The following is a 21669-nucleotide window of genomic DNA, read 5'->3' as shown; positions in this document are numbered from 1 at the left end:
TTAAGATGACCGATGGAGTGCCAATCAACCAGGCTGCCTTGTTCTGGATGGTGTCGATTGTTACTCGAGCTGTGCTCATCTAGGCAAGTGGAAAAGTATTCCATCTCACTCCTGACTTGTGCCTTGTAGGTGGTGGAAAGGCTTTGGGGATCAGGAGGTGAGTCACTCGCCACAGAATACCCAGCCTCTGACCTGCTCTTATGGCCAACATCCCTCCCTTAACCAACACCACCAAAAAGCAGATAAACTGATCACATATCTGGTTAGTGGGACCTTGCTTTGTGCAATTGGCTGCCACAGCTGCCTGCATAGCAACAATGACTGCACTGTAATTTGTTGTCTGTGAAACATTTTGGGACTCTCTGAGGATCAATAAAGTGTTAAATTAATGCCATTTTCTTCCATTGTTTTTTATTTCCTTTTTCTTTTAGTAAAGAACCAAAACCCACTGGTTAATGGTCTTAAAATTTCCACCAACCATGAAGACTTTGAAATGAAAAAAATATTCTTCAACATGCTTGTTGCTTTGACTAATGATCTTGCTTCTATACAGGTAATACATTAAGTGTCAATGAACTGTACTAATCTCACGAGTTGCTATCATTGATTAATCACTATTTACAAAGCCCGTACAAAAGGAAATTCTCTGCCAGTTTTAGTTTGGAGTTCATAACAAAGAGATGTATTGGGATTGCACCAGGGTAGCAGAACTTGACCTCTGATTTTTTTTCCACTTCTTCACTGTGGGGAACGTCCTGGCTCCTCCGAGTGCCACTGCCAAAATTCTTCACACCACATGCAGTTGAATTATGGTGTAAACCCACAACCTATTTCTGTGTGGCACAGAACTGTCTTTCCACATGCACGATGATGCCCATTTTTATCTCTGCACCTCCTCCATCGATCCTATGGCTTTTGATACACATCCCAACTGCATGGCAGGCTTTAGAACCTGGATGAGTCAAGGTTTCCTCCAACTTAATATTGGCAAAACCAAAGCCATTCCCTTTGTCTTTGCGCAGACAGAGAGGGAATGGGAGACTGCCAAACAGAAGAGGAGGACCAGGCAGGTAGTGCAGAAGTCCCCTGAGTGTATCTCGCTCTCCAACGAGTATTCTGTTCTGAGTACTGGTGGGGGCGATGGATCCTCTCGGGAGTACAACCAGAGCCATGTCCATGGCACCACGGTGCCTCAGCTGTACAGGGAGGGGGGTGGGGGGAGGAATACAGGGAAAGCAATAGTGGTAGGGGGATTCGATAGTTAGGGGAGTAAATAGGTGCTTCTCCGGCCGCAGACATGACCCCAGGATGGTATATTGCCTCCCTGGTGCCAGGGTTAAGGATGTCACTGAGCGGCTGCAGAACATTCTGAAGGGGGAGAGGTCATGGTTCATATTGGTACCAACGACATAGGTAGAAAGAGGGATGAGGTCCAACAGGCAGATTTAAGGGAGATGGAAGGAGATTAAAAAGCAGGACCACAAAGGTATTAATCTCTAGATTACTCCTGGTGCCACGTGCGGCTGAGTATAGAAATAGGAGGATAGAGCAGATAAATGCGTGGCTGGAGAGATGGTGCAGGAGGGAAGGCTTCAGATTCCTGGAGCATTGGGGCCAGTTCTCAGGGAGATGGGACCGGTACAAGGAGCACCTCAACAGAGCCAGAACCAAAATCATCGCTAGACCATCATTTTCCAGTCCTCTTTGGATCTGGGCATGGTGCCAGAGGATTGGAGGACTGCTAATGTTGTACCCTTGTTTAAAAAGGGAGAAAGGGATAGGCCGAGTAATTACAGGCCTGTCAGCCTAACCTCAGTGGTGGGAAAATTATTGGAAAAATTCCTGAAAGAAAGGATCAATCTACATTTGGAAAGGCAAGGATTAATTAGGGACAGTCAACACGGATTTGTTAAGGGAAGATCGTGTTTGACTAACCTGATTGAATTTTTTGAGGAGGTAAGCAAGAGGGTCGATGAGGGTAGTGCATACGATGTAGTATATATGGACTTTAGTAAGGCTTTTGATAAGGTCCCACATGGTAGACTGGTCATGAAGGTTAAAGCCCATGGCAAAGTGGCAAGTTGGATCCAAAATTAGCTTGGAGGTAGGAAGCAAAGGGTAATGATTGATGGATGTTTTTGTGACTGGAAGGATATTTCCAGTGGGGTTCCGCAGGGCTTTTTGTGGTATATATCAACGATTTAGATTTGAATATAAGGTGTATGATTAAGAAGTTTGCAGACGACACTAAAATTGGCTGTGTGGTGATAATGAAGAGGAAAGTCATGGGCTGCAGGAGGATATCAATTTACTGGTCAGGTGGGCAGAGTAGTGGCAAATGGAATTTAATTCAGAAAAGTGTGAGGTGATGCACTTTGGGAGGGCTAATAAAGGAAAGGGTATACACATTAAGCGGTAGGCCACTTAATAGTGTAGATGAACAAAGGCACCTTGGAGTGCTTGTCCACAGATCCCTGAAAGTAGCAGGCCAGGTGGATAAGGTAGTTAATAAGGCATACGGAATGCTTGCCTTTATTGGCCGAGGAATAGAATATAAGAGCAGGGAGGTTATGCTTAAATTGTATAATACTTTGGTTAGGCCACAGCTGGAGTACTGCGTGCAGTTCTGGTTGCCGTATTATAGGAAGGACGTGAATGCACTAGAGAAGGTGCAGAGGAGATTTACTAGGATGCTGCCTGGAATGGAGAATCTTAGTTATGAGGACAGATTGGATAGGCTGGGTTTGTTCTCATTGGAACAGAGGAGGTTGAGAGGAGACTTCATTGAGGTGTACAAAATATTGAGGAGTCTAGACACATGGATAGTAAAGGCCTATTTCCATTGGTGGAGGGGTCTACTACAAGGGGGCATAGTTTTAAGGTGGTTGGTGGAAGGTTTAGAGGAGATTTGAGGCGGTGGGGGGGGGGCTTCTTTACGTAGAGGGTTGTGGGGATCTGGAACTCGCTGCCTGGAAGAGTGGTGGATGCAGAAACCCTCACCACTTTTAAGAGATGCAACCTGCAGGGTTACGGACCTAGAGCTGGTAATTGGGATTAGACTGGATGACCTTTTGTTGGACGCCGCAGATATAATGGTAAGTACTGCAGGGAATAGAATACGGCCAGGGTGATCTCCTGGACTAGTTTCGATCGCCTGGATGGGTTGGAGAGGAATTTTCCAGATTATTTCTCCCTAAATTGGCCTGGGTTTTTATCTGGTGTTTGCCTCTCCCAGGAGATCACATGGCTCCGGTTGGGATGGAGTGTAGAATGTTTCAGTATAGGGGGTGTCGCAGTTGTGTGAGGCGGACTGGTTGGGCTGGGTGCTCTTTGCCTTTCCGTCATTGTTCATAGGTTTATATGTAACCTTTAGGGCTGTTGACCAAGGGCCGTGCGGATCTTTGTTGGCCGGCGTGAACACGATGGGCCGAAATGGCCTCCTTTTACGCTGTAAATTTCTATATTTCTGTGCTAATGTTGTTGGGAAGGACTTAAACTAAATTGGCAGGGTTATGGGCACCACGATGTAGCATTAGAAAAGAGAATCAAAGGGAACAAAGGATTGGGAGAGATGAATAGCACTAAAGCACAAAATAGTAAGGTATTACAAAAGCAAAATACTGCAGATGCCGGAATCTGAAATAAAAAGTATAATAAGGTATTACGTGGGGTCAGATGAAGAGAGAACACAGAATGGTCTCGCATAAGATTACAGTTTTGTATGTGAATGCACGAAGCATAGTAAACAAGGTTGGTGAGCTGCAGGATCAAATAGCCACATAGAAATATGATGTTGTGGCAATAACAGAGTCAGAGCTCAAAAAAGGGCAGGATTGGGTATTAAATATTCCTGGATATAGGGTGTTCAGGAAAGATAGGGAAGGAAAGATAGGAGGTGGTGTGGCAGTGTTGGTTGAAGAGAATGTTACAGTGCTGGAGAGAGAGGATGTACTGGAGGAGTCAAGGATAGAATCTATTTGGTTATAAGAAATAATAGAGGTGCCATTACAATACTTGGTGTATTGTATAGAAAATTATGGAGGAGCAAACTTGTAGAGAAATTACAGAGAGGTGCAAGAACTATAGAGTAGTGATAATGGGTGACTTCAACTCTCCTAATATAGGGCTCAATTTTCCCCAGTGATTTGCGCCATTTTTTGGCGCATGCCGCTTTTTTGGACCTAAATTTTAAAAATCCAAGTTTCCCCAAAGATAGTGTGCCAGCGTAACTCACTCAGTTACGATTTTTTTAGGTTCATTTTTTTTGCGTCTCGGGGGCGTAACCTGATGTCTGCGCCAGTTTTTCACAATTATGCAAGTTTGGCCAACTTGCAATTCTCCTAGGACGGCGTATGTGGCCACTCCCAAAAAACCTTCTGGACACTTAAGAAAAACCAGCGTACATCATAAAATCGATGCAGAAAGACGCCACTGTTTTGGGGCAAAGTTTTGGAGGGAGTCAAGAACACAAGTATCCATCAGCAAGCTTAAATTTTTCCAACTGAAAACGGAGAAAATGGAAGTTTCATGCAATTCTTTAAGTTTGGATTTTTTTTAAAGTGCCACGCCACCACCAAATGTCTCCAAACTGGGCTTGACGGTCGGAGCGTCGGCCGGCAGAATCGGTACCTCGCCCGGACACGGGCTCAGGACTCGGCTTGAAAGAAAGCCCGGAGGGTAGGGGGGGGCGGGGGGATAGAAGCTGAAGGCATGAGAAGCCTTGCACTATGCAGCAAGCAGCATCAAATGAAGCCTGGAGGGAGGAGGGGGTGTTTCCCCATGTAGGCAAGCCCATTGCGCATGCTCAGACCTGAGTGTGGTCCATACTAGGGCGTCGATCTTGGGGAGAGAGACAACAAAGAAGCTTGTCCTGCCTGCCATTTTAAGCCAATTGCAAAGGTACAATTTAATCATGGGGACAATACTGACAATACCATACCTCGTTCAAGCCTTCTGCATGATGGTGCTGCGGAGGCGACAATTGATTGAACGTCATAGCATGAGGAAGCTCAGAGCACGTAGGATGATGGGCAGGAGGCCTTACACACGTCGGGTATATTGAGACAGGCGTTCATACCTGCACCTGAGTGATGCAAACTGTGTCAGAAGGCTGCGTTTCCGCAAAGAAGTTGGAACCAAGATCTGTGAGTTAGTAAAAACAGACCTGCAACCTAGAAGCGTCAGGAGAACTGCTTTGTCAGTTGAAGTGAAGGTTACAGCTGTACTTTCATTCTATGCATCTGGATCATTCCAGGTCACAACTGGGGATGTGTGCACCATTTCTCAACATGCAACATATCTGCATTCGGCAGGTGACTACTGCACAATATACCCGGAGGAATGACTACATAAAGTTCCCCATGACCACCCAGGCAACGCATGAAAGGGCTGTGGGCTTCTCCAGGATTGCTGGCTTCCCAAAGGTACAGGGCAGCATTGATTGTACCCACATCGCCTTGCGAGCACCTTCGGAGGATTCAGAGATGTACTGGAACAGAAAAGGCTTCCATTCTGTTAATGTGAAACTCATGTGTGACGACATGCATCGCATCATGTCAGTTGATGCAAGATACCCTGGGAGCACCCATGATGCATTCATCCTATGCGAGATCACTATATCTGCCATGTATCAGCAGCAGCCAGAAGGGCAGAGCTAGCTACTGGGAGACAAAGGGTACGGTCTCGCCACCGGGCTCATGACGCCCCAACGTGTAACCCGGATGGAAGCTGACCGGGAATATAACATGTTGCACATTGTGAGGCACAACATAATAGCGAGGACCATTGGCATCTTTGAACAGCGTTTTCGATGGCTGGACCATTCAGGAGTCTATTTGCTATACTCCCCTGAGATTGTCGGTCAGTTCACTGTTGTATGCTACATGCTGCATAACTTAGACATCATGAGGCAGCAGCAGCTGATAGTAGAAGTCCCACCTGAGGTGAGAGTGGCTGATGATGATGAGGAAGATGCAGATGACGAGGACGAGGAAGCCATGCAACTACCTGAACCCGGAGCACGACGGCAGAAGAGGGCGGACTATCGTGCCCCTTTAACGATTGCTCGAACCTTGCGCCAGCAGCTCATCCGTGAACACTTTGCTGCCTGAAGGCTCAGCGATAACTATTCCACATGGACCATGTTTACTGTTTGGACCTGTTCCGTAATGTTGTGTTGTGTTAATGGAATAAATAATGGAAATGATTCTTGTTTACTTCAAAAAGTTGTGTTAATAATGGAACAAATAATGGAAATTATTCAGTTATAATTTAAAATATATTTTATTCAAAAGTTTAACAAACATTTGTTTGTACTTAACTTTAATAAAAATATTCTTGTATCAAACTTTAAAGTTTTCAGTTAAGATCACTTACAAACTTTAACATCACTTGCAAACTCTAAGATCACTTAAATACTTTTAAGAGCACTTACAAACTCTTAAACTTGTAAATTTACATAACTTACAAAAAACTTAATTTGAGAACAGTTACAACAGGAACAACAATAATAACAACAACAGCAAAGAAAGGCTGCACCCATGTCTCTTCCACCTTATTCTAAGATCGCCCACTGTGCTTGGTCTTGTTGACTCCTCCCCTGCCCACAGGCGGTGGCGCGATGTTTCTCAGGTTGGTACCAAGCTTATTCTTTCAAACATCTCTGGTAATGCGCACTTCTTGATGCGGGGGTGGTGGGGCAGCCGATAATGTGGAAGGCCCGGCTTGGGCCTCTTCAAAGGCTGCTCAGGGGATTGGAGTGGGAGTGGCAGTTGACTCTGGGCGAGTTCCCTTATTGCAGCAGCCATCTCTGACATTCCTTCCCTCATGTTCACTGACAGCGCATCAGCTACCTGCGACATTCCCTCCCTCATGTTCACCGACAGTGTATCAGCTACCTGCGACATTCCCTCCTCATGTGCACCGATATTGTATCCGCTGCCTGAGACATTCCCTCCCTCATGTTGCCAGACAGGGTTCCCATTTCTCGTGAGAGTGTTGTTACTTCTCCCGAAAGTTCCGATACCTCATCACCCATCCCACTGATGGTGTCCAGGAGTGATCGCGTAAGGTCAGTGCTCTCCGCACCCATTGCCATCATCTGAACCACATCTGTTAGATCCTGTACCTCAGGAGAGCGCTGTCAAACTCTCCTTCCTCTCCTCACCCTGAATGTGGCTCACTGCATCCCTCTGGGACCCGCAACCTCGGATGGTGAGGCTTTGGATGTGCCTTGCTGCATCCCACTGGGACCCGCAGCCTCGGACGGTGGGGCCCAGGGTGTGTCTCGCTGCATCCCACTGAGACCAGGAGCCTCGGATGGTGGGACCCTGGGTGTGGCTTGCTGCACCCCACTGGAATCCCCAGCCTCGGACTGTCGGAAACTATGGAATGTCCCAACAACACTCATACCACTCAGGAAAGGGGCTGGCATCTCAATGGGCAGCACCTGCAACTTCTCCAAAGTCAGTATAACAGTGGGAGCTTCATCCATCACCTCGCCCTCAGCCTCACCCCCATGCTCTTGGTCTGGAAGATGAAATTGGAAGATGTTCTCCTCTTCTGGCTTGTTTGCGTCTGAATCTTCTTCTGCATCGTCAGGGTTGGCCTCAAGTTCTGCAAAATATAACTGTTGAGTATGGAGAAAGAGTCAGACGGAACACTGTGAGTTCAAAGTAAAATGTGACCGTAGTCTTTTATTGCAGGTCTCCAAAGTGCCCCTCCAACCTGTGAAGCCTCCTTAAATACCTGTGCTCCCAAGGGATTATGGGATCCCTTGGGACTCCAGGGGATGAGCCCTCTGGTGGCTGTACAGAGTGAATACAAGTCCACATATATAACAACACCACCCCCCCGCCCCCCCGCCTAAAGTCAATTGTGTAACTATTTACAATGTGAGTTGATCTGGGGCCCTTCTTGCCCTGGTTGATCGTCTCGGTGTGAAGGCTGGTGTTGTTGAATCATTTCTTGGGCCCTCGCTGGGCTGCTGTGCAGCTGGCCTTGCTGGGCTGCCTGGTGTGTTGGGCCCTGCAGGGCTGCTGTGGATGATGGGTTCTGCTTCGTGGTCAACCATGGTGCCGGTTGCCACTGGTGTGTATGTTGGGGGATCAAAAAAGGTAGGGTCCAAGGTGGGTTGCTCAGGATAATCCGTGAATCTGAGTTTGATTTGGTCCAAGTGTTTCCGGTGAATGAGTCCATTTGAAAGTTTGACCCAAAACACCCTGCTCCCCGATTTGGCCACGACAGTGCCGGGAAGCCACTTGGGACCTTGTCCATAATTTAATACAAATACAGGATCTTGATTTCAATCTCGCGTGACACATTTGCGCTATCATGGTATGCACTTTGTTGAAGCCGCCTGCTCTCTACCTGTTCATGTAGATGAGGGTGAACTAAAGAGAGCCTTGTCTTAAGTGCTCTATTCATAAGCAGTTCAGCAGGTGGGATCCCAGTGAGTGAGTGGTGTCTCGTGCGGTAGCTAAGCAGGACTAGGAATAGGCGAGTTTGCAGTGAGCCTTCAGTTACCCTCTTCAAACCTTGCTTGATGGTTTGCGCTGCTCTCTCTGCCTGACCATTGGACGCTAGTTTAAACGTGGCAGATGTGACATGTTTGATCCCGTTACGGGTCATGAATTCTTTGAACTCAGCAGTGGTAAAATATGGCCCGTTGTCGCTCACCAGGACATCGGGTAAGCCGTGAGAGACAAACCATGGCCCGCAGGCTTTCAGTAGTGGCAGCGGACATGCTAGCCGACATTATCTCACATTCAATCCACTTCGAGTACGTGTCAACAACCACAAGGAACATTTTACCCAAGAACGGGCCTGCATAGTCGACATGTACCCTAGACCACGGTTTGGAGGGCCAAGACCATAAACTTAGCGGCGCCTCCCTGGGTGCATTGCTTAACTGCGAGCATGTATTACATCTGCCAACGCAGGACTCAATTAAGTCTGCATTGATACCGGGCCACCACATGTGGGATCTGGCTATCTCTTTCATCATTACCATGCCTGGGTGGGTACTGTGGAGGCCATTGATGAAGGTGTCTCTGCCCCACAGAAGGCAGTCTGCCTGTATAGACATTTCATCTTTGCGCCGCTGGAACAGCTTTATCTCTTCCTGCATTTCCACTGGGATACTGGACCAGCTCCTGTGAAGCACACAGCTTTTGACTAGAGATAATAAGGGGTCCTGACTTGTCCAGGTTTTGATCTGCCGGGCAGTGATGGGTGATTTCTCACTCTCAAATGTTTCCATAACCATGGCTAGATCTGCGGGCTGCGCCATTTCCACCCCAGTGGTGGGCAATGGCAGCCTACTGAGAGCATCGGCGCAGTTTTCTGTCCTAGCCTGTGGCGGATGACGTAGTTCTATGCGGACAACGTGAGCGCCCATCTCTGGATGTGGGCCGATGCATTGGTATTTATCCCTTTACTCTCGGAAAACAGGGATATAAGTGACTTATGGTCAGTTTCCAATTCGAATTTTAGCCCAAACAGGTATTGATGCATTTTCTTTACCCCATAGACACACACTAACGCTTCTTTTTCAATCATGCTGTAGGCTCTCTCAGCCTTAGACAGACTCTTGGATGCATAAGCAACCGGTTGCAGTTTCCCGAAATCATTAGCTTATGCAATACACACCGACGCCGTATGACGTGCCAAACGCTTACCTGGATCATACAACACAAGCAATTTATTTGAGCATAACAGTTTTCTCACTTTTACAAAGGCATTTTCTTGGCTTTTGCCCCAAACCCATTCGCCTCCTTTTCGTAGTAAGACATGTAGTGGTTCTAGCAGTGTGCTGAGACCCGGTACGAAGTTACCAAAGTAGTTCAAGAGTCCCAGAAACGACTACAGCTCCGTCACGTTCTGTGGCCTCGGTGCGTTCTCGATTGCATCTGTCTTCGCGATGGTGGGCCTGATGCCTTCCGCCGCAATCCTCCTTCCCAAGAACTCCACTTCAGGCACCAGGAAAACGCACTTCGAGCGTTTTAACCTGAGCCCCACGCGGTTGAGTCGATTAAGAACCTCCTCCAGGTTCTGCAGGTGCTCAACTGCAGTCCGACCTGTGACCAAGATGTCGTCCTGGAAGACCACGACATCAGTAAACTTTCCATATTTCTCTGGAATATCGCCGCCGCTGATCGGATTCCAAACAGGCATCTGTTATAAACAAAAAGACTTTTGTGCGTGTTGATGCAGGCCTTCGATGATTGTTCCAGTGCCTACGTCATGTAGGCTGAAGTCAGATTCAACTTCGTGAACGTCTTTCCTCCCGCCACTGTTGCAAAGAGGTCGTTGCAGCCGGTCCTGCTCGATCTCTACCCTTTCTCTCATCGTGTGATGGATGGGTCGCGCCCCCGGAATTAGGTGGATCTGCATTTTTGCTCCTTGGAATTTCCCGATGCTTGGTTCGAACAGCGAAGGAAATTTGTTTAAGACCTGGGCACACGAAGTGTCATCAGTGGGCAATAGCGCTCGGATGTCGTCCCAGTTCCAGCGTATCTTTCCCAGACAGCTTCTGCCGAGCAGTGTGGGACCATCGCCCGGTACCACCCAGAGTGATAGCTTGTGCACCGCTCCATCGTAGACCTTTACGGTAGCACTGCCAATTACAGGAATCAGTTCTTTAGTGTAAGTTCTTAGTTTCATGCGAATTGGAGTGAAGACTGGCCTTAAGGCCTTGTTGCACCACAACCTTTCTAAAGTCTTTTTGCCCATGATGGACTGGCTCGCGCCCATGTCCAGCTCCATTGACACTGGGAGTCCATTTAGTTCAACATTCAGCATTATCAGGGGACAATTCGTGATGAATGTGTGCACCCCATGTCCCTCTGCCTCCTCTATCTGAGGCTCTGGTTCATCATGATCCTCCATGGATCTGTCCTCCTCTGCAACATGGTGGTTTGCAGATTTAATAAGCTTTGCAGCTCGCCTGCACACTCGTTGGAGGTGTCCCATTGTTCCACAGCTCTAACAAACGTACTCTTTGAATCGGCATGAATGGAAACGATGATCACCCCCGCAGCGCCAACAAGGTGTTAATGGCTTTGCATTCATCACGCTTGATAGTGGACTGAGTCATCTGCGGACGTGCAGCTGCAGGTGTGTGTGACCTGCCCTGTACGTTACTATTCGAAAACAACATCACTTTGTTCACAGTACTTGTAGCAGCACTTGTGTGCTGAGAGATTTGCTTCGTATTGTCACTGGTGGCAATGAACGCCTGGGCTATCGCTATGGCCTTACTCAAGGTTGGGGTCTCTACAGTCAAAAGTTTGCGAAGTATGGTTTCGTGGCCAATGCCAAGTACGAAAAAGTCTTTGAACACGTGCTCCAAATATCCTTCAAATTCACAATGTCCTGCAAGACGTCTTAGCTTGGCGACATAACTCGCCACTTCCTGACCTTCAGACCTTTTATAGGTGTAGAACCGGTACCTCGCCATCAGAACGCTTTCCTTCGGGTTCAAATGCTCTCGGACCAGTGTGCACAAATCGTCATACGATTTCTCCGTGGGTTTCGCTGGAGTGAGCAGATTCTTCATGAGGCCATACGTTGGTGCCTCACAGACAGTGAGGAGGATCGCCCTTCGTTTGACAGCGCTCTCATCCCCATCTAGCTCGTTGGCCACGAAATATTGGTCAAGTCTCTCCACAAAGTTTCCCAATCATCTCCCTCCGAGAATTTCTCCAGGATGCCCACTGTTCTCTGCATCTTTGGGTTCGCTATCTGTATCTCGTTGCCAGTTGTTGAGTATGGAGAAAGAGTCAGACTGAACACTGTGAGCTCAAAGTAAAGTGTGACCTTAGTCTTTTATTGCAGGTCTCCAGAGTGCCTCTCCAACCTGTGAAGCCTCCTTAAATACTTGTGCTCCCAAGGGATTATGGGATCTCTTGGGAATCCAGGGGATGAGCCCTCTGGTGGCTGTACAGACTGAATACTAGTCCACATATATAACAATAACAGAACAGACAAATGGTTAGCAGCAGAGAAGGGGGCAGGGTGGGTGGCACAAGTAGGCTCACACAGTGCAGACAGCAGGCTGATTTGAAGGACCACGATGAATGATAGCACATTGCATCAACCGAAGCGTAGCTGACGGAGACATCCCCATGAACCGAAACATGGCTAGCCTGCGTGGTACTTAACATTTAGGAAAGCCAGACTGTGGAATTTGCAGGACTTACCCTCTCCCTCGAGTGTGGGCCCAGCTTGTGCGGTGGTGGTTGCTTTTCTCCAGGCAGTACCCATCAAAGCAGCGACCCTCTCTTCCAAGGGTGTCAGTGGGTGCAGATTTTCCGGGTCTCCTCCTGTTCGAGTTCTTTCTCGTTTGTTGTGTGCCGCCTTCCTCTGCAAAGGTGAAAATATAACTTTTTAGAGAAGGTGTCTTTCTGCTAGGTGGGTCATATACAGCTGGTCACTTGCAATTCCATTGAATGAATTAAAATATTACTTACACTAGCTACTTGACCAAGGTCCTGCCACTTCTTTTTGCACTGGCCTCCAGACCTTTGGGTGGTTACCATTGTACATAGTAATCTTCTGCAAGTTGGTTCCAGCGTTTCTTCACTTCTTTTGGTGGAAACTTTTATGTGACCTCTGCTGGTATCCAGCTCATGCCATCAATTACAGTAAGCAGTGCCTCCACTTCATCTGTAAGAAATTCTTGGTCCTTGAGCCGCGTTGCATCTTCTTTTGCAGCTCCGATTTTTCTAATGGGAATTAAAGTTCTCACACACAACTGGCTCTTTAAACATGGCCGAATGCAGACCGGGAACTGTACTGGGCATGCGTGCCCATAGCTATCACGTCAAAAGCGTCCTTTTTTTTTCCACGCATGCGCAGAACGGGGAGGCATTAGGCTCCACCCCCAAAACTACAGAACAGGCTGCGCGGCGCCAATTTCAAAAAATAAAACGGAGAAACTTGCTACTTAATTTTTTTGAGTACTTGAGGCCAAAAAAAACGGGCGTAACTCTGGCAATACGCCAAAAAACGGTATTGGGGAAAATTGAGCCCATAGACTGGAATATTAATAGTGTAAAGGGCAGAGAGGGGGAAGAATTTCTGAAGTGTGTTCAGGAGAACTTTCTTGATCAGTGTGTTTCTGGCCCAACAAGGAAGGAGGCATGGCTGGATCTGGTTCTGGGGAATGAGATAGGTCAAGTGGAGCAAGTGTCAGTAGGTGAACCTTTAGGGAACAGTGATCATAGTACCTTAAGGTTTAGATTAGCTATGGAAAAGGACAGGGAGCAATCTAGAATAAAAATACATAATTGGAGGAAGGCAAATTTCAGTGGGGTGAGAACAGATCTAGCCCATGTAAATTAAAAGATTGGCAGGCAAAACTGTTGTGGACCAATGGGCTGCCTTTAAAGAGGAAATAGTTCGGGTACAGTCGAGGTACATTCCCATTCGGGGGAAAGGTAGGGCAACTAAAGTCAGAGCTCCCTGGATGACGAAAGAGATAGAGAGTAAGGTGAAGCAGAAAAAAAGCACGTATGACAGATGTCAGGTCGAGAATACATCTGAGAATCAGACTGAACATAAAATGTTCAGAGGAGAAGTGAAAAAGAAATTAAGTAGGGCAAGGAGAGGGTATGCGAATAGAATGGCAGCTAACATAATCCAAAAGTCTTCTATAGGCACATAAATAGTAAACGGGTAGTAAAAGGAGGGGTGGGGCCGATTAGCGACCAAAAAGGAGACCTACGCATGGAGGCAGAGGGTATGACTGAGGTACTAAATGAGTACTTTACATCTGCCTTTGCCAAGGAAGAAGATGCTGCCATAGACATAGTAAAGGAGGAGGTAGAGGAGATACTGGATGGGATAAGAATTGATAAAGATGAGGTACTAGAAAGGCTGGCTGTAATTAAAGTAGATAAGTCACCAGGATCAGATGGGATGCATCCTCGGACGCTGAGGGAAATTAAGGTAGAAATCACAGCAGTTGTGGCCATAATCTTCCAATCCTCCTTAGAAACGGGGGTGGTGTCAGAAGACTGGAGAATTGCAAATGTTACACCCTTGTTTAAAAAAGGGTGTAAAGATAAACCCAGCAACTATAGGCCGGTCAGTTTAACATAGGTAGTGGGGAAGCTTTTAGAAATAATAATGAAGGGCCTGTCTTATGAATAAAGGTTGAGCAGGTTGGGCCTATACTCATTGGAGTTTAGAAGAATGGGAAGTGATCTTATTGAAACATAAGATTCTGAGGGGGCTTGACAGGGTAGATGCAGAGAGGATGTTTCCCCTCATGGGGGAATTTAGAACTAGGGGGCATAGTTTCAGAATAAGGGGTCACCCATTTAAAATGGAGATGAGGAGGAATTTCTTCTCAGAGGGTCGTGAATCTTTGGAATTCTCTACCCCAGAGAGCTGTGGAGGCTGGGTAATTGAATATATTTAAGGTGGAAATAGACAGATTTTTGAACTATAGGGGAGTCATGGGTTATGGGGAGCGGGTCGGAAAGTAGAATTGAAGCCAAGATCAGATCAGCCATAATCTTATTGAATGGTGGAGCAGGCTCAAGGGGCCAAATGGCCTACTCCCGCTCCTATTTATTACGTAATCAGGGATAAAATTAACAGTCACTTGGACAAGTGTGGATTCATTAAGGAAAACCAGCACGGATTTGTTAACGGCAAATCATGTTTAACCAACTTGATCGAGTTTTTTGATGAGGTAACTGAGAGGGTTCATGAGGGCAATGTTCTTCACATGGTGTACATGGATTACCAAAAGATGTTCGACAAAATGCCACATAATAGGCTTGCCAGAGTTGAAGCCCGTGGAATAAAAGGGACAGTGGCCGAATGGTTACGAAATTGGCTAAATGACAGGAAACAGAGAGTAGAGGTGAACAGTTGTTTTTAGGACTGGAGGAAGGCTCTCCAGGGGTAGGTACTAGGACCACTGCTTTTCTTGATATATATTAATGACTTGGATGTGGGTGTACAGGGCACAATTTCAAAATTTGCGATGAAACAAAATTTGGAAGTACAGTGAACAGTGAGGAGGATAGTGATAGACTACAAGAGGACATAGACAGGCTGGTGGAATGGGCAGACATGTGGCAGATTAAATTTAACGCAGAAAAGTGCAAAGTGATACATTTTGGTAGAAAGAATGAGGAGAGGAAATATAAACTAAAGGGTACAATCCTAAAGGGGGTGCATGAACAGAGAGACCTAGGGGTATATGTGCACAAATCATTGAAGGTGGCAGGACAGGTTGAGAAAGCAGTTAAAAATGAATACGGGATCCTGGGCTTCATGAAGTGCAAAAGCGTGCAAGTTACGATGAACCTGTATGAAACACTGGTTCGGACTCAACTGGAGTATTGTGTCCAATTCTGGGCACCACACTTTAGAAAGACCTTGGAGAGGGTGCAGTAAAGATTTACGAGAATGATTCCAGGGATGAGGGACTTCAGTTACGTGGATAGACTGGAGAAGCTAGGGTTATTTTCCTTAGAGCAGAGAAGGTTGAGAGGAGATTTGATAGAGGTGTTCAAAATCATGAGGGGTCTGGATAGAGTGGATCGAGTGAAACTGTTCCCATTGGCAGAAGGGTCAGGCAACAGAGGACACATTTAAGGTGATTGGCAAAAGAACCAAAGGCGACATAAGAAAAAACGTTTTTACGCAGCGAGTGGTTAGGATCTGGAATGCACTGGAATGTAAGGGTAGTGGAGGCAGATTCAATTGTGGCTTTCAAAACAGAATTAGATAAGTACCTAAAGGAAAATAAATTGCAGGGCTACGGGGAAAGGGCAGGGAGTGGGAATAGCTGAGGTGCTCTTGCAGAGAGCCGGCACGGGCTCGACGGGTCGAATGACCTTCTTCCGTGCTGTAACCGTTCTATGATTCCATGATGTGTTTGACTCTAGCTACCTCCCCATCTGCAATTTCATAGACCCATAGAATGGTACATCACAGGAGGCAATTTGGCCCATCATGCCTGTACCGGCTCTTTGAAAGAGCTATCCAATTAGCCCCATTGCTCTGCTCTTTCTCCATAGCCTTGCAAAGTTTTCCACTTCAAGTATTTATCCATTTCCCTTCTGAAAGTTATTATTGAATATGCTTCCACTGCCCATTCAGGCATTCCATTCCACATCATAACAACTCCCTGCATAATTCTTTTTCTCCTCGCATTGCTTCTGGTACTTTTGCCAATCACATTAAATCTGTAATAAAAACAGAAAATTCTGGAAATGCCCAGCAGGTTAGGCAGCAACTGTGGAGAGAGGTCATTGACCTGAAATGTTAACTCTGTTTCTCCACAGATGCTGCCTGACCTGCTGATTATTTCTAGCATCTGCAATATTTTACTTTTGCATATTAAATCTGTATTATTTGGTTACTGACCCTTCTGCCACTGGACACATTTTCTCTTTATTTACTCTATCAAAACCCTTCATGATTTTGAACATCTTTATCAAATCTCGCCTTTACCTTCTCTGCTCTGAGGAGAACAACTCCAGTTTCTCTAGTCTCTCTGCGTAACTGAAGTCTTTCATCCCTCGTACCAATCTCCTTTGCACCCTCTAAAGCCTTGGGGGCTGAAATTGCCCCTTTTTTTAAGAGCCATTACCACTTCAAAGAGACGGTAACGGGGCGGAGATTTGGATAATTGCCCTCGTCCCTTTTTCTGGTGGAGAAGGTTACCGTCCCGCCCGTGTTCCTGCCTTGTTGGCCATGTGCTGACCTCTTACCGCCCGGCGGCAATCCCTTTCTGTCCCGTGAGGGAAATTGCCCCACCGGAGCAGCCGCTAGTCGGCGCCCCCGACAGTTTTCCCCAACAGGAAGCTGCCCGTGGCTGGGCAGCACGTCCGCCCTTAAAAAGGGTGCTCCACCCCGGCCGCCATTTTATTTTAATTGTCGGCCGACTCTGAAGTCGGCCCGACAATGGCAGCCACGGGTTCGCCCTGGGTGCCAACAGGCAGCCTGGCACCCCCTCTTGGGTGCCAGACCGCTGACCTGGCTGAAGCCCTCCCTGATGGCCCAGTGGTTGGCATTAAAGTGGCTGCAGAGCTCACAGCGGCCCTCCCCTTTAACTGGGGGAGGGACGTTGCTAAGCATCAGCGCGACGCGGCATGTCAGCATCATGCTGACGTCATCAGCGTGGCACTGGCGTGCTCAGCACAGCACTCATGACATCGCCCGCCTTCCGCCCTGCTCCCGACCCACTTCTGCCCCGCTGCCAACATTGAAAAAGAGGGAAAAATCGCACTAATTACTGCCCCATCGATTGAGCCGGTAAATCAATAATTAATTCGGGAAGTGCGCCCCGTTTGGGTCGGAGGGCAATTTCAGCCCCTTTATATCCTTTCTAAAGTGTGGTGCTCTGAATTGCCCACAATACTCCAGCTGGGGCCTAATCAATGATTTATAAAGCTTTACCATAACTTCCTTACTTTTCTACTCTATACCTCTATTTATAAAGCCAAGGATCCTGTATGCCTTTTTAACAGCCTTTTCAACTTGTCCTGCAACCTTCAAAGACTTATGTATGCACATTCGCAGGTCTCTCAGCACCCCCTTTAAAATTGTACCATTTAGTTTATATTACCTCTCCTCATTCTTCCTAGTAAAATGACTCACTTGATACATCTCTACGTTGAATTTCATCTGCCATGCGTCTGCACATTTCACCAGTCTGTCTACGTCCTCCTGATGTCTGTTACTATCCTCCTCACTGTTTACAACATTTCCAAGTTTCATGTCATCTGCAGAATTTGAAATGATGCCCTGTATACCCAAGTCCAGGTGATTAATACATGTCAAGAAGAGCAGTGATACCGACCCTTGGGGAACGCCACTGCACACTTCCCTCCAGTCTGAAAAGCAACCGATCACCACTACTCTCCTTTCTGTCACTCAACCCATTTTGTATGCACACAGCTACTGCCTCTTTAATCCCATGGGCTTCAATTTTGCTAACAAGTCTATTATGTGGTACTTTGTTAAATGTCTTTTAAAGTCCATGTGCACAATATCAACTGCACTAACCTCATCAACCTTCTCTGTTACTTCAAAGAATTCGATCAAGCTGATCAAATACGTACTGGTTTTCATTTATTAACCCATATTTTTCCAAGTTGCCAATTAATTGTGTCCCGGATTAATGTTTCTAAAAGTTTCCCCACCATCGACGTTCGGCTGACTGGCCTGTATTGCTGGGTTTATCCCTCTCACTTTTTCTTGAACATTTGCAATCCGCCATTCCTTTGGCACCACTCCTATATCTAAGCAGGATTGAAAGATTGTAACCAGAGTCTCCGCAATTTCCACCCTCAGTCGGGTGCTACCAACCTTTTAAGTGCCTCCTCTTTATCTATTTTTAATCTATCCAATTTCTCTACTACCTCTTCCTTTACTGTGTCATTGGCAGCATCCTCTTCTTTAGTGAAGACAGATGCAAAGTGCTCATTTAATACCTCAGCCATGCCCTCTGCCTCCACAAAAAGATCTTTTTGGTCCTTCTTTGGCCCCACCCTTCCTTTGATTACCCTTTTATTATTTATATGTTTATAAAAGACTTTTGGGTTCCCTTTTATGTTATCTGCTAATCTATTCTCATGCTCTCTCTTTGGCCCTCTTATTTCCTTTTTTAGATCTCCACTGTACTTTTTGTATTCACCATGGTATTCTACTGAATTATGAACCCAACATTTATCATAAGCCTCCTTTTTCTGTTTCATTTATTCTTTATATATTTTGTCTCTAGCTTTGGATGCTTTTCCTTTCCCCCTCGTGGGAATGTTTCTACTCTGTAACCGAACTATCTCCTCTTTGAAGGCCTCCCATTGCTCATTTACTGTTTCACCTGCCAATCTTTGATTCCAATCCACCTGGGCCAGTTCCCTTTTCAACTCACTGAAATTAGCCCTCCTCCAGTTGAGTAATTTCACGTTTGATTTTTCCTTGTCCTTTCCATAACTACTCTAAACCTAATGATACTGTGATCACTGTTTCCCAAATGCTCTTCCACATGAAATATGCTCTACATGCCCCACTTCATTCCCTAGAACTAGATGCAGCCCATTGGGCTTTCCCATTGGGCTGGAAACATACTGATCAAGAAAACACTCTTGTACACATTTCAGGAATTCCTTCCCTTCTTTGCCCTTTATGCTGTTATTTTCCCAGTCTATAATAGGATTATTGAAGTTCCCTAATTATCACTATTGTAAATTTCTTGCGTCTTTCTGAATCTTGTCTGAAAATTTGTTCCTCTCTTTCCCACTATTTGGTGGCCTACAGTAGTCACCCAACAATGTAACAGCTCCTCCATTATGCCTTCATTCTAACCAAATATATTCTGTCTTTGAACCCTCAAGTACATCTTCCCTTTATACTGCTGTAACAGTATCTTTGATCAATACTGCCACCGGCACTCCATTTTTTCCTTCCCTATCTTTCCTGAATATATTGTAACCAAGAATACTAAGTACCCAATTTCCCCCTTGGTTTGAGCCAAGTCTCCATTATTGCCATAATATCATAATCCCATCTGGCAGCTTATGCCTGTATCCCACCAACCTTATTTACCACCCTCTGGGCATTTACACACATGGGGTGGGGGGGTGGCTAAATTGGGCTGCATAGCACCCGTTTTTTAGGTGCTACACAGCCACCTAATGCTCGAAAATAGGATCCGAGATGTGCGTGCGCATTCCAACGGGTAGTGCGCAGGATGCCATCTTGGTAAAGGGGTTTGCACGTGCACACCTAACTACCGCCAGCAGCATGCAAAGGAGACAGATCATGGCTCAAATCAGTGTGCAGCGCTGATTTGATGTCAGCGCTGCCATTTTTCAAGGGTCTTTAGGGGGCAATTCTCTTATCTCAACTTCAGCGAGGACTAATGCTTGAGATGTCTTTGCTTCACAAAAGAGGTTGTGACTGAAATCTACCAACTGCTCCAACCTCAATTGCAACCTCAAATTAGTGAAAGGACAGCATTGTCTGTAGCTGTCAAGATGACCATGGCTCTTAACTGTTATGCGTCTTCCACTGGAGATGTAAGCAACATATCGCAGTCTGCAGTGCACAGCTGCAAAAGGGACGTCACTGAGGCTCTATAAACAGAGATAGTAGGCGGAGCAGGCGTGAGGGTTTGCATTGATTGCAGGCTTCCTCATGGTGCAGGGTGCCATTGACCGCACACATTTTGTCTTGCATTCACCATATGTGAACTCCTTCAATGTGCAGCTGATGTGCGACCAAAAGTAGAAAATCATTCAAGCAAATACCCATTTTCCTGGCAGCAATCTGAATTCATTCATTCTACAGCAGTCCTCTGTGCCATCTATATTGGATCCGCCTCAGCAAGTCAAAGGCTTGCTGCTGGGCAATAAAGGTTATCCACTTGTGACATGGTTCAGGAATCCAGTCCGGACCCCATGCACACGTGCACAGCAGGCCTTCAGTGAGAGTCATGCTGCCACAAAGAACATTATAGAGCACACCAGTGGTATCCTCAAGCAACACTACCACTGCCTGGAGGAGCCCTGCAGTACTCAGTTGAGCAAGTATCAAGATTTGTTGGAGTATGCTGCATGCTGTTCAACCTGGCCATTTTGAGGGAACAGCCCTTGCCATCAGGCGGGAAGCTGAGGCGCAGGAGCATGCGGAGGTAGAAGAAGAGGAGGAAATGGAACGAGAAGTGGAAGGGAGGCTACAACATAGGCAGCCCCTTTCTGCCCGGGCTCCATGTGATCAAATAATTCATGAGCAATACTAGTAAGCTCAACCACACCTCCCCATTCACCAAAAGTCCCATGCTCCTTACCTTTCCTCTATCACTGACCGTGTCCTTTTTCCAACAACACAAAAATAAAAACCATTGCTCTTTGTTTTCTTCACCCTCTGCTCCACAATCCGTGGTTGCCTCTGCTGTAAGAAACTCCACACCTCAATCCCCCACCTTACAAAAGCTCCCTAAAAATCCTTTTCTAAAACAGTGCGTTTGGCTCCCTCAACTTTTTTGTTATCACCCTCACCTACTGATCAGCATCCACTCTTTTTCTCTGCAGTGTAATGTGCTCTGTTCTATCTCTGTGTACATGAAGAGCACTATAGAAATATTGTTTGTTATTGTTAAATTAGTAATTCGGGAGCTTGCCTTTTTCATGTAATAGGTAGTTTATTTACAGACGCAATCCACATCCGGACCAGGGTCAAACGGCTGCATCATCACCCCAACCCTCTTCTCAATCCTCCTCGCTGCTATGCTCCACCTCACAGCCAGCAAGCTCCCCGCTGGAGTGGAATTAAACTACAGAACCAGTTCAACCTTCGCCGTCTCCAGGCCAGGTCCAAGACCACCCCAACCTCTGTCATTGAGCTACAGTACGCGGACGAGGCCTACTTATGCGCACATACAGAGGCTGAACTCCAAGACATAGTCGACTTATTTACTGAGGCATACGAAAGCATAGGCCTTACGCTAAACATCCGTAGGACAAAGGTACTCCATCAGCCTGTCCTCGTTGCACAGCATTGCCCCCCAGTTATCAAGATCCACGGCGTGGCCCTGGACAACGTGGACCATTTCCCATACCTCGTGAGCTTCTTATCAACAAGAGCAGACATTGACGACGAGATTCAACACAGCCTCCAATGTGCCAGTGCAGCCTTCGG

General features: G+C 46.6%; 1 protein-coding gene across 3 annotated transcripts in view; it reads left to right on the top strand.

Annotated features, from left to right (window-relative positions):
- Positions 1–21669, top strand: part of LOC139264616 (cilia- and flagella-associated protein 69-like) — a 206062-nt gene that overhangs the window by 67339 nt on the left and 117054 nt on the right. For all 3 annotated transcript variants that reach the window (XM_070881352.1, XM_070881354.1, XM_070881353.1), the window contains one exon: positions 432–553. In XM_070881352.1, the coding sequence (XP_070737453.1) occupies positions 432–553 (122 nt within the window). The remainder of the gene's footprint in view (positions 1–431; positions 554–21669) is intronic.

This window comes from Pristiophorus japonicus, chromosome 5 (assembly GCF_044704955.1).
Source record: "Pristiophorus japonicus isolate sPriJap1 chromosome 5, sPriJap1.hap1, whole genome shotgun sequence".
In the NCBI taxonomy this organism is placed as follows: domain Eukaryota; kingdom Metazoa; phylum Chordata; class Chondrichthyes; family Pristiophoridae; genus Pristiophorus; species Pristiophorus japonicus.
Note: the sequence above shows the minus strand (reverse complement) of the source record. Positions and strands in the feature narration are given on the sequence as shown.